The sequence below is a fragment of the Lycorma delicatula genome, chromosome 1, assembly GCF_047948215.1.
Source record: "Lycorma delicatula isolate Av1 chromosome 1, ASM4794821v1, whole genome shotgun sequence".
Classification (NCBI taxonomy): domain Eukaryota; kingdom Metazoa; phylum Arthropoda; class Insecta; order Hemiptera; family Fulgoridae; genus Lycorma; species Lycorma delicatula.
Window position 1 is genome coordinate 270264947 of NC_134455.1, and position 14278 is coordinate 270279224.

General features: G+C 27.7%; 2 protein-coding genes across 5 annotated transcripts in view; one reads left to right on the forward strand and one right to left on the reverse strand.

Annotated features, from left to right (window-relative positions):
- Nucleotides 1–3361, reverse strand: part of LOC142331392 (erlin-1-like) — a 58289-nt gene extending 54928 nt beyond the window's left edge. Inside the window, exon 1 of one of the 4 annotated variants that reach the window (XM_075377291.1) lies at nt 3217–3361. The gene's annotated coding sequence lies outside the window, so the exon portion shown is untranslated. Of the gene's footprint in view, nt 1–2467; nt 3050–3083 lie in introns of those variants that run through there. The other 3 variants (XM_075377284.1, XM_075377300.1, XM_075377296.1) reach the window with 3 other exon arrangements.
- A 254-nt stretch (nt 3362–3615) lies between these two features.
- Nucleotides 3616–14278, forward strand: part of LOC142331420 (hydroxyacyl-coenzyme A dehydrogenase, mitochondrial-like) — a 53589-nt gene continuing 42926 nt past the window's right edge. Inside the window, exons 1-2 of the mRNA XM_075377311.1 lie at nt 3616–3748; nt 8452–8583. Of these exons, the coding sequence (XP_075233426.1) occupies nt 8467–8583 (117 nt within the window). The 5' untranslated portion in view covers nt 3616–3748; nt 8452–8466. The remainder of the gene's footprint in view (nt 3749–8451; nt 8584–14278) is intronic.

Below are 14278 nucleotides of genomic sequence, written 5' to 3' on the forward strand. Positions count from 1 at the left end.
ATATCTTATGTTAATCAGTTCAGGAAGTGTTTTTAATTTAGCAAAGAACATAATTTCACACAAAAACCTGATTAAAGTTAAAAATTGTGTCTGATTAAAGCAACTAGAGATTGGAAGAAGGAAAAATAAAAGAAAGTAGATCACCAACGGATGCTGAAAAAATTGCAATGTAAACCTGATGTCAACCCTGATAGACCTTCACCTGAAAATAAAGACCAGATGAAAAAGAGTGTATTCAGTCCAAAATGCACAATATATAGTCTATTTTACTTCCCATAAATATCAGGTATTTCATAAATGGTAAATTAAAGTCACTTTAAAATATACCAAAAATAATGTCACTGGATTATAGATGAAAGCATCCAGGAATTAAAGGGTACAGTAATTTAAATAGAATTTGATAAAAACTACAATATAAATTTAGAAAGTATTATACTGAAATTGGTGGTTACAAAATTAATCATAAAAATTTAACGGTAGTAGTTTCAGAATTCTGAGTGATGGAAGCATGCTAGTTTTTAAAAAGGCAGAGGTCAGTTGTTGCCTTCAAGCAGTGTTGAACTATAATTTAGCAACTGGCTTCATCATTCAGAAATTGTATGGTTTATAACACTGTTTAAAAAATAATCTAATGAAAAGAATTACTGTAATTCATTTAGCAAAGAATGATATTACTAAACAACAGAAGTCATCGCGCATTGAGATTCAACACAATTTCTTACAGAAAAGCTAATGAAAAAAATTAAACTATTTATTTAGCTGAAAATATGATAGATAATTCATAACACAAAGGAAGTGTACTGTTTTCAAAACTGTAGAAAATATTGATGGTTTAGAAAAGAAATGACATAACCAAAAAGTATATACATTGATAAACCATTTAACTCAAGAGTGTGCAAATTGAAATGTAATGAATACACTAAATATTATAAGATAAACTAGATCCCATTCACCCAGAAATGCAAAAATCAGTTACAGCACAAATCAATAAAATCATAAATCAAAATATATACACCAAACATACATCGAAATCAATCTTTGCAAATCACCTCATAAAAACAGGGCAACTATAAAATTTTCAACCACAATATGCAAATTTTACATAACTAAAACACAATTTACAAACTTTATTAATTTTGGCAAAAACATCCTTAAAAGATTAAATACTGTAGAAATTAAAATTACTGTTTAATAAAAACTAGAAAGATTTCTTTATAACTTTAAGACAAATAACAATAGTACAAGTTCAAATCACTGATTGAGATACAAATATACAATCATAGAAAATGAATCTCTGATAGCATACTTCTAAGTATTAAAAGAGTGTTATTAAAATATTAAAAGGTGGTATTTAATAAATATTATTATTTCAGAGCAACTCAGAATTATTCAAATACTTCGGTCTAAATTTTTACCTTCGTTTGTATCTATATTGCCATGACTATATTTCTTTTAACTCTCCTATGCTTCTAAAATATCCCTATACTTTGCTTTGGAAAAATTACATGATATTAATATACTAAATGGAAACTGTTTAAATTTATTAACTTTTCAGTGATATACTAATTACATCTCTTCCTAACTAAAAAACCAAAAGTGAAACAGCAGCAGGTACAATGAAAAATTAAAAACATAATCTAACTACTTTGATATAACAAAAAAAAAACACTCTATTATATTTTTCATTGGTTTCATTAATTAAAGTTAGAACATCAACACTGTGCATATTGTGCTAAAAGCATACTTATATTAACAAACATTAAGTTAAGTTTTTAATTACCAAGGTATTGGTAATTTAATTAGATATTGAATGATCATCATCAAGGTTGCTTCTGTAACCAACATGGTAATAATAATAATAATGAGGCAACTGGTAATAATGCAGCTCATACACTGTTCCTCACCAAATATGCAGGCAGTAAAATCATCAGTTAAATTAAAGCTATATTTTGACATCTTTCTTATACTGTCCTAATGGTTTGAACCAGTCTAACAATATCACATAAGTCCAAAACCACAAACCCTCTTTGTTGAGTCACCTATGCACTCTTTATAACATAAACTCTCTTATGAGAAACCCACGACTGACTCCATTTTCCTGCTAGCTCCCATAAATGGAAACTTTGCTGAGATAAGTTAAAGGACTAAGTTGTTTATGTCTATATTGATACACAATCTTTCTCAGCAACAATAAATTAACGACACATGCCAATTATCATCCTACCATCAAAAACAGTGATGATGAAAAGACTTAATTGTATGTAAACAAAATATTTGATTTAATGTAGGCCTTACTTTGCTAAATGGTAGTGCTGGAAAAAGAAAAAAACACTGTGACAAAAATTAATGTTAATACATTACTGCACAACACACAACAACACAGAATCAAAATCTAAATCTTGCATAAAATTAACACTTAAGGGGATAAAAATAATCATGTACAATCATTAAAGACTGAATTACTTACTCACTTACTTTCTGAAATTGTTAATACAGAATACCAGAAAATAAACGTAAAAATAAAATTTCCACTTTTATATTAAACAGCAAAAAGGTGTAAAATAACACACTTCCTTTAAACAATCAATCAATGATCAAAGATAACGTTAACTTCCACAAAACTGATAAAATATCCATTAAAAACAAAACAAACTCTAAATAAAACGCTAACAAGTAGAATCATTTAAACGAAAATAAAATTTAATAGTAATCATGTAGTCGCTTATACATTAGTTACTTGATCGAAGACATATTTCTACACTCACGCGTGCAATACTGCGTTACGGGGAAGAACTTGTGCACTTAGGTCGTACGGCAGTGATTTACGTATTAGCCTGTCGACAAACTGCAAACTTTCGGGTTGTTATATCAGCCGACATAACCATATTATATTAAAATGCACAAGTGCCGGAAATGTATACCCTTCAAGTATGTATGTAATACTAAACTCCAGCCACATTTAATTCTCTAATCTATAAGTTTTTATTCCAGCTAACACGTGAATGAAAATGAAAAAGTATTTGTGATATACAACCTCCAACGAAATAAATTCAACTAAGTATTCGAATCTAAATGACACTTACAACAAAAATTATTACAGTTATGGAGTCATCATTATTTTACACCTAATCACAGTATTCGATGAAGTTAAACATAAATTATTCGGTACAATTTTTTCAAAGTGACAAACAAATCAACATCTTAACACCAACTTACGTCAACAAATCAGTATAACGTTCGTACCGGTCACATCGCACTTAGCATAGGTTAGGAACGATTTGAGCAGCTCAATGCTGCCTATTTGATACGATTGTTTACTATAAGGATGGCTATATCATTTTTTGCTGCAATACGAAACTAATGTAATTTTTTTATTATGGAATAACCCTGAAAAGATAATATCTCCATAGTGGCTGACGCAAACGAACAAAAATAATTTTCTAATCAGAAAATAATCCGTTTTGTATTAGTATGTGGTATGTTTTTTAGTAAATTAATAATTCGAAATATTTATCTATGTATTTTTTTTTAAATCAAAGAAAGAAAATCGTAATTAAAATAATTCGTTGCGGGAATCGGGTAAACAACTAACGTCTGCCAAATTACTGCTGAAAGTAGAGAAAAAATTATGTACTAGGAATATTTTGGTGAATTGGTAACATTGAAATTAAACAGCTGCTTCCCAGGTGCGTGAAAGATTGTGTTAAGGTGTTGGAGTGAGACGGCTTATTTCTGATTGCGAGTTTGTGTAAGTCGTCAAATTCTTTTTTTTCTGATGATAAACTCGCAAACACATTGTTTAAGGCATACGTATAAGCGCAAGATCCTAATATTACAAAATTTTTTATGGGTGTATCTGGAGTTTGAGATGAACTCTTTTGTAGGATACTAATTAAATCGCTATTTTGGACGATTTTTGTAATTAAATAAATGCGTGTTTTTACTCGACGTTATAAATAACACATAACTCAAATTTGAACCATCTAGTATTTCTAAGCTTGTGTTCAACTTCACTTATTATTGATAATGTAGATTTTATGTTATTTTTTTAGTAGTCGTCCATTATTATAACTGTACTCGTATTTTTCTATTAGAACATGCGTGTAACGTAGAGAAACGTCTGAAGTAATTAGGTTTGATAATGAATTATATCTGGATAACGAAGTGTTTTTTTTTATAACGGGATTGCCGTACTAAATCGTAATTGAAACGATGAAAGCGGTATTTTTTTTTAATTTTAACGTCATTCGTGTCACTGGGGTATTAATTTTAATAATTCATTGAAAATTTAAGAAAAACTGTGTGAAATGCGTTATAAAAGATAGCCTTTTACGGAAAAAATTAAATGCAATTTTAAAATTAGTAAAGTAGGTTTTGAAACATTTCAGTGTTTACTTTTTATGGAAGCATGAGAATAACTTTTATGATTATAACTATCAGCTTCACCTAGGTGGTCTCATGTTGTATCATTGCTTTAATGAAAGTTTTTATTCTTTACCATAAAAAAAAACTTCTGTGATCAAATACATAGAACATGCTATTTTTAATAAAGCTGAAAATGCTGTCAAGATTCATGAGTTTTTATTTTTGTCTTGAATGTAATATTCATTTATAATATTGTAATTTGAAAACCACAGTATTATGAATTAATTAGTCACTGTAATCTAGCAGTTTGGCTTCCCACATAATTCCAGAAGAGGGCTGTAAAAAATAAGCAAAAATTGTCATAGAGATTCTCAAAGAAGCTTGAATGTATTGATTACCATTTACTTTCATATTTGTTCTTTGTAATAGTATTTTTTTTTTAATGGTATAAATGTAATTTAAAGATTTTTGTTAATTGCAGACGGAGGGGTCTATAATGTCATATTTGAAGGTAGTGCAAGCCCCACACTCCATGGCAGTATTCAGTTTGCGGCTCCTCAACAAGTTTTTTTTTTTTAAATAATAAAGGATGCCATTATTTTTAAATTTAGACACCGGAATCTTTTGGATATCATTAAATCTTTACTTTTCTTGAAAAAGGTTGATTATTATATGTCAATAGTTAATTCTCTATTTTATATTTGAGTTTGCATACTCATGAAGTTAAAAGCAGACCTTAGCAAATGCTATCCTTGGTCAGACAAATTTCTATTGCTTGCCTAAAACAACTCACAATTTCTCTTCCCTATTTTCACTTAGTCAAACAGTGTTTTTTCAATTACAGTAGTCATGTCTATAACAGGAATGAAAAATACACTATCGAAATGATTAGTAAAATTTCTTGCCGTTAAAAATGTTTATTTTGTAGTTTATTTTATAAAAAATTCCATGTTTCCTATCATTTCCCAATATGTGTAAGCAGTTTGTTAAACTGGGTGGTTCCAAATTGCACAGCTATCTCTTTGTAAATGATTCTACTCTACCTAAAAATAAGAAAAAAAGTTCATATAACCATAGGTCAGAAAACAGTTTTTTAGCAAGTTTTGACTCGCAAGGCCGAGTAGGAATTAGTGAGGTTCGGTGGGAAGAGGAAGGCGACTTTTGGTCAGGTAATTTTAGAGTAATTAATAAAGCGTCAAATAATGGGCAGGCAAGAGTAGGTTTCGTGATGAACAAGAAGATAGGGAGGAGAGTAGAGTATTTCAAGACGCATAGCAATAGAATCATTGTAATAAGGATAAAATCAAAACCTAAACCGACAACGATTGTTAACGTCTATATGCCTACAAGCGCCCATGATGATGATGAGGTAGACTGTGTATACGAAGAGATTGATGAAGCAATTAAACACGTAAAAGGAGATGAAAATTTAATAATAGTTGGAGATTGGAATGCAAGCATTGGAAAAGGCAAGGAAGGAAATATAGTGGGTGAATACGTGCTTGGCAAAAGAAATGAAAGAGGAGACTGCCTTAAAGTGTTTTGCATGAAGTATAATTTAGTAATTGCCAACAGCCAGTTTAATAATCATAATAGAATAATATACACATGGAAAAAGCCAACAATAATGCAAGGTATCAGATAGATTATATCATGATAGATTAAGCAAAGATTTAGAAATCAACTTGTCGACTGCAAAGCATATTCAGTAGCAGACATTGATAGCAATCATAATTTAGTGATAATGAAATGTAGATTAGGGTTTAAAAACGTGAAGAAAAGGTGTCAGATGAATTGATTGAATTTAGAGAAGCTTGAGGAAGAGGAGGTAAAGAAGATTTTTGGGGAGAATATCACAAGAGATCTGAATTAAGAAGAATGGGAGAATGTTAAAAAGGAAATTCTTAAATCAGCAGAAGCAAACTTAGGCAGAACAAAGAGAACTGGTCGAAAACCTTTGATATCAGATTGCAGCTGATGGCTGAGCGTAGAAAGTAAAGAAAAGTAAGTGAGCTAGTGAAGAAGAAGGTAAAGGACCTATCAATAATTAAGAAATACTATGAACAGGAAGTGCAAATTAGCAAAAGAAGAGTGGATTAAAGAAAAGTGTTCAGAAGTGAGAAGAGACATCATCATTGGTAAAATAGATTGAACTTACAGAAAAGTTAAGAAGAATTTTGTGGTACATAAGTTAAAATCTAATTATGTGTTAAATAAAGATGTTACACTGACTTATAATATGAAAGAAGTTTGATAGGTGGGTAGAATATATTTAAGAGTTATACAGAGGAAATGAATTCAACACTTGTGTTATAGAAGAAGTCGAAGAGGATGAAAAGGGAGATACAATACTTAGATATGAATTTAATAGAGCATTAAAGGATTTGAATGGGAGAAAGGATTCTGGGATAGATGGAATGCCTGCAGAATTACTGAGCAGTACATGTTAGAAAGCGATAGATACATTATCAAACTGGTGTGTGTAATATTTATGAAAAAGGGGAAGTTGTGTCAGGCTTCAAAAAGAGTGTTATTGTCATGTTACCAATAAAAGCAGGAACAGATAAATGTGAAAAATACAGAATAATTAGCTTTTGATTATTCATAAAAAATTTTAATTAGAATTCTGTACGTAAGAATTGAAAGGAGAATGGAAAAGGTATTACGAGAAAACCAATTTGGTTTCAGGAAAAGTATAGAACAAGGGAAGCAGTTTTAGCACTCAGATTAATAGTTGAAGGAAACTTAAAGAAAAACAAACCAATATGTGGCATTTATAGACTTAGAAAAGGCATTTGATAATGTAGATTGGAATAAAATGTTCAGCATTTTAAAAAATTTAGGGTTCAAAATATAGAGATAGAAGAACAATTGCTAACATTTACAGGAACCAAACTGCAACAGTAATAATTGAAAAGCATAAGATAGAAGCAGTAACAAAAAAAGGTAGTCAAACAAGGATGATGTTCCCTAACCCTTTTTTATCTTTACATAGAACTATCAGTTAATGATGATAAGAACAGTTTAGATTTGGAGTAACAGTGTAAGGTGAAAAGTAAAGATGCTATGATTTGCTGATAATTCTAACAGATCTCTTTATACAGAGATAAACTTAATGTTTTAGAAGTGATAAACCCATTAGTGTGCTATTAAAATGTTATTAAGTAGGTAAAATTATAGGCTAAGAAATAATGTTTGTGTACATGTGTATGAATATGAACACATACTAGTTAGTGCTTTTGTGATAATTAAAACACATAAGTTATGTTTGAAAGTAATGCAAAATCTTCCCACCCTGTTTCGTTGTTTTTGAGCAGTACTTATGTTCTACTTTTAATGATGTCTTATTTGCTTTTGTTATTTATGTAATAATTATTTGTTGTTTCTTTAAATGTTCAGAGTTTAAATCAACATTATTGTATTAAGTGTCTACAAATATCTAGTTTTGTTTAATAATTCATTTTTTTTAAAGTTATTTAAATGTAATTATTTAATTTATTTGTTGTTAATTTCAAATTATACGTGGATGCATTGTTTCCAGAATTGATTTCCTTCCCGTGTTATAAAATTGCTTGTTATATTTAGGCTTTTGTATAGATAAGATTCTAGCTGTTATTAATTAAATAGAAAATGAAACTAAGTAAAAAGTTTTGAATTAGAATTACTGCTATGATTGATATGATTGTTCATCTAATGTATCTTACATTTAATGTTTATATTTGTTATTTAATTCTTTTGTTGTTTATAGTATATTAAAAAGAAACAATAATGCAAAAGAATTAGAATATTTTATGCAATATTGTGATGAAATAATTTTAAAAATATGGCTGTTAGACTAATAAAAACAGTTCTATGTGGGAGAAAATATAATTCTTTTATAATTACTTTTCATTTTCATTATGAAGTAGTTGAAGAATGTTTTTTATCAGCAAATATTTGTAATGTGAATACTGTGTGTTGGACTGTGAAACTTTGAACTGTAGATCACCTCCAATTGTGCCATTGTTTTGTACAGCTGTTATTTTTTTATTTTTTTTTTTTTTTTTTGTTGATTACTTAATTTCATTTAATTGAACTTTCTTTCAGGACAGTTTGATTAAAATGGCTCTACGATTTACACTGTTTTCTCGTGCAGTCTCTACCTCAGTTTCCAACATGAATTCTATTAAACATGTTACAATTATTGGTGGGGGTCTAATGGGTTCTGGTATAGCGCAAGTAAGTTTTAATTATCTAAATTATTATTAATATGAAGATTTATTTATACTACATATTATTCTCTACATGCATATTTTTCACATCTGTGTAAATAAATAAGTTTAAAACTTCTGTGTAATATGTATTATTAATCTGCTTGTTAATTTTTTTTTTTTGAGTATTACACAGAATAATTTAAATGTAGTTCTATAATGAATTATTTAAATTAATTTTCTCGTAGTGTTTTTAAAAGGTTTTTGTTAATATACAATTTTAAAATATTTTCATTCTTAAACATTATATTTCTGTGTTGTATAGTGTTCTCAGCATAAATTATTTATTGAATTTATAAAAAATTATGGTACCATTGAATGGCATAAACAACCCACTGATTATTTCATGTACACTGCATTTAGTAGCTTGCATAAAAACATTTCTTATGAAACAGTCTTGGATTTTTGTTCATAAAAATATTTAATTCATTGGTTCATAAATAAAAACTCAAAGATATGGCATTTAGATTTAAGATTCATAGTAAAAATAACTTATTTCTGAAATAAGGTACAATTTGATTTATAATGAAAAATATATAGTCATTTTTTGGGGAGGGTGAATATTAAATAAACATTTTTGGTAATTTGTGAGTTTTATAAAAAACTTTTGTAAGGGAAAGCTTTTGCTTAAGTGCCCCAATAAAGATTTGAAATTTTATTTAGACCAAAACACACCCCTTTTTCTAATCTTTGCAAAAATTTAATACATTCTTTCCCTCCAAACATAGTACTTGTCTTCGTACTGGTAGTAAGTTTGAAGAAAATCAGTCAGCAGGCCTCAGAGTAAGAGCAAATACAGGCTAGCATACATACTTACAAATATCCATCTGACAAAAATAGATTTTTTGGACTTTGGAGCATTGGAATAAAAAAATTTTTCATAGATTATTTACAATTTATAATTTTTTTAATATCTCCTTAAGGCACAAAACTTAAAAAAAGACCAATTTTTTTTTATCCATCTATATATTTTTCTATTATAGCAGCATATATATAACTATAGCCAGGAAAGTAAAAAACAAAAATTTAAATAAAATTGATTTAATAAACTGTTATACAAACTTGTAATAAACGTCACACTTAAAAAACATGCTTTATCAGTTCTTTTTTAAATTTTGGTTAATAATTTGTGGAAGTTTGTTTATAATTTAGAGTTACTTCCAAAAATTAAGAAGAATTGCAGTGGTTAATTTTTAGTATTTTATTTAAGTTAGTTTTAACTGTTAAATTTTAAAGTTAATTTTATTATTTGCAAAAAAAGGCAAACAGTCGAAACCAAATTATGAAAAGGAATAAATGTGTAAGCAATTGTTCATTCTATACTTTGATTTTTTTTCACTACAGTAAATTGCATTAAAAAAATAAATTAAGAATATGTTATCTCAAAACAGGTATTTCATTTAAATTTATTTATTACTTCCTGGTATGAAATAAAGGAAGTATTGTGGTTGCGAAAAATTTCACTTTTCAATGGAAATATCTATTTTGACCATCCCTGAATACATTTTGACTGATTTCGACATGATGTCTGTATATACAATCCAAAAAATTTTAATTTTTAATTTTTTCTTAACTGCACTAGTAAGCCCTCATTGAGAGGTTTACAATAATATATCAAAGTGATACTTATTTTCAGTGGTTCCAGAGTTTAACCAAATAAAATGTTAATTAATTAAATATTTGGATCTTACAAAGGGAAGGCACGTCGATTCAAATCCAACTTTTTTTTTTTTATTTAAATATATTGATTTATTAGGAATTATTAACCTGTGATTGAAAAATAAATTTACAGTAAATAATAATTTAATAACAATAAAAAAAAGTATATTAAAAAATATTAAAAGTTATTAGAAATAAAATTTTATATACTTTTTATTTTAAAAAATGTGTTTATGTTATTTAATAGACGTACAAGGAAGTCATGTGATGTCCATATCAGTTTTTTTTTAACCAAAGATTTTGTAGCACCTGAAAAATCTTGTCTTGCCAGATCTAAATCCTCCCAGATAAATGTAGAGGCAGTAATGGTCCTTCTAATCTCATAAGATAGAAGGAAACATGCATTTCTTCTTGATGTAGTACATTACTTGATTCTTAGAGTAAATGAATACCCATCAGCAAGACATTTACTTTATATATATATATATATATATATATATATATGTATTTTTTTTTTTGTAAAATTGATCCTTTCAAAAATCATATTCCTCTGCACTGTACAAATTATATTTAATCAATTAATCAATGGATACAACTTCTAAATAAACTAAAATACTTAAAAACTGGGGATAACACCAGGATGGTTAGTTATGATATTAGTAACATGTACCCTAGCCTACCCTTACATGAAACACTCAACATAATAAAAAATAAATTAATACAAAATCATGAAGATCCTTTATTTATTGATATTATTGTTGTTATTAGAAATATTTTCCAACAGAATTATTTTAAGTTTGATGATAAATTTTATACTTAAAAAAATACCTTACCAATGGGCTTTCCATTGTCAGCCATCATATCTAAGATTTTTTTACAAAATTTTGAAAGTAAAATCGTTTATAGCATTACTTATGTTCATGATAGTTTACTTTGGACTATAATCCCGTTATATATAATGAACATTTAATCATTTTGAACAAGTTAAATTCATACCGTAATGAATTAAAATTTACTTTTGAAATTGATTAAAATAGGAGAATAAATTTCTTAGATGTTGATATTGAAATAAATAACAGGAATAAAAATAATCAATTCATAAATTCAGTACATAGGAAACCCATAATCAACAAAACCATCATACATAGATATTCCAATCATTCATGGTCACACAAAGCTAATACATATACAAACATGGTTATAAGAGCAATCAATTACACAAAGTATAATGGAAATAATAATAAATTAAATAAAGAAATATATATTATAAACAAATTCCTAAATATAATGGTTATAATGAATCTTTAGTAGATAACATACAAAAAACAAATGTAAAAATTAACAGTAATACATATTTAATACCAATAAATAACAAACAAAAAATTGACAATGTATATTTTGATAATATTGTTAAAAACATAACAAGGATTTACGATAAAAATTTATTTAAACCTGCATACCATTTAATAAAACATTTATAAAATAATACACGTACTGCTTCATATGGTTTACACAATTTGTGTGGTATTTATGAAATAAAGTGCAATGATTGTGACCATATTTATGTAGGTAAAACCACTAGCTCCTTTAAAACTAGATTTGATGAACAATTTAGAAATTATAAAAGTAGAAAATTGTGTTTCTCTAATGTTTCTGATCATCTATTAATAATGCACATTCAATATCCAATGTTCATACAAATGTAGAAATACTGGAAACTAAGAAATATAATATTAATACAAATAACAGGGTTTTTGACATTTTAGATATAAATATGACATATATAACATAAATTTGAAATAAAAAATGAATTTGACATATATAAATATAAAAGTAAATTTAATTTGATCAACCTACATACAGCACATGAGGATGACACAATCACTTCTTTAGTAGATATTGATAATTCATAATACTAAGTTTGGCTTGCTAGTCCACACGGATTTCTATTTTGTGTTTATTACTGATTTTAATTTTGACATTTAATTTTATTAAATGACTTCATATTTTTTTATATATATGTAAATTTTAATTTAAAAAAATTTTTGAATTTTAAATCTTATGTATATTATAGGATTTTTAATTTCTATTTTAATGTGTAATTTGGACCGAATGATTTGAAAAATTATATAGAGCAACTGATGATATGAGGGACTCGCGAAAGTACTCCTGCTTTAATTATGGAATAAAGTAAGTGTCATCCTATTTTATTTTATTATTCTGTACTTAGGTTGATCGGAGAAATATTATATATATATGCGTTACCAGCAATTACTGAATCAGACAATGTCAACATTGCCTAAAATCATCCAGCATTGTTCATTGTTGACATTGACTAGATAGTGATGACATTTCCTAATGATTTTAGGCATTGACATCATGTCTAGGCATTGTTGACAATGCTTGAAGTGCTCTAAGTAATGTCTTTTCACAAAAATTAATTTATTTGTGATTGATTCACGAGGAGAATGCTATAAATGAAATTTGGTTTCAGTGAAATTAAATTAGAATGTGATTAGATTTACTTAAGAACCAGATTAAGTTACGTTAAGCGTAAGGTTTGAATTTTGATAAATCTGCAGTGTACATTACTTATGAAGTAAGTAGCTTTGTTAAGTCAAATTTAATTAAGTTTAGCTACGTTGAGGGTAGGTTAGGTAACTAATTAATGATTCTGTGTACTGAACTTCGTACAAAATCAACCTAATGGTCACTTTGTTGACTAACCTCATCCAATTAACCTTAAAAATTAAATTGACCGATCGTTAGGATGAGTCCATAATTGTATACAATAACCAACTGTTTAGTACAAAAATAATGTATATTACACTTCTAGTGTTAATTACTAAATTTTTGGTAAGTGTATTGTGTAACTTGGGTGAAAAGCATTCCCAAAGAAATGTCAATTGTAATAAATAACTTAGTTCCAAAATAGGTATATTCAAAGTTTCATCAAAATTAGGAGAGTCCATAATTGTATATAATTACCCTTGTGGTAATTATGTATGGAGATTGGCTAAATCTTCTCAGCATTGTCAATATTGATGAGGCAATGATGACTGCCTAAACCATATTGTAAACATTACCTAGATTTTGGTCATTGCTGATTGTGTATAAATTAAATGTAATTTTAAACATTTTGATTTTAGAAAACTCATGTTTTTTATCCTAATTAGAAAAACAAACATTTTTTCACTGTTAAATGTATTTTATTGATTTCAACCTTCTTTGTGCAGAAATATCCTTTTATGCAAATAGAGAAACTAGCAGTAATGTTTAACAAATGACTTCTAAAAACAAAAAATGAATATAATCTTTTTGCTGGCAGTATTTTTAATAATCAGTCTTATTTTAACTTTATGTTTTGACATTCTGTTTGTTTGTGTACACTGTGATGTGCTTTTTTTATTGTGTTAGCTATGCAGTATGGTGAAATATATTTTTCAGTATTAAGAAATCTTCTATTTCAAAATTGTAACTGATACCATTCTTAGGCAGGAGTGACAGAGTTATACTGGACAGAAATTTCTATTGTCAAGCTTCCATTGCTGCATACTGAACATATCACCTCCCCTCCACTTCTGACATCTCCCTACATTTTTCTGCTTAATCTGTTAGCAGTTAAGCATCAGATACTTTATTCTTTTATGTTGTTCTCCATCTTTAACCCACAAAATTTATCCCTGAGACTGTTTCCCCATAGCTGTTAACATTGTGCCTTACATTGTAAACTATTAAAAAATACTTAATTTAAGTTGGTTTTCAAAAAAAGTTGTACTATTTTCCCATCCATCACATTATTTATTAACAAAATAAGAAAAAAATACATGGTAATATACTGAAAGTTCCTCTTCAACAGTAGTTGGTCAGTAATGTCCGGCGTCTCTGGAAACTAGTAATGAATGATATCATTAAAACAGTAAACATTTTTGGGATTGACTAACTTCCTACAAATGCATAACAAGTTTTCTACTTTAGTTTAATTTTACATTATTCATTCACTT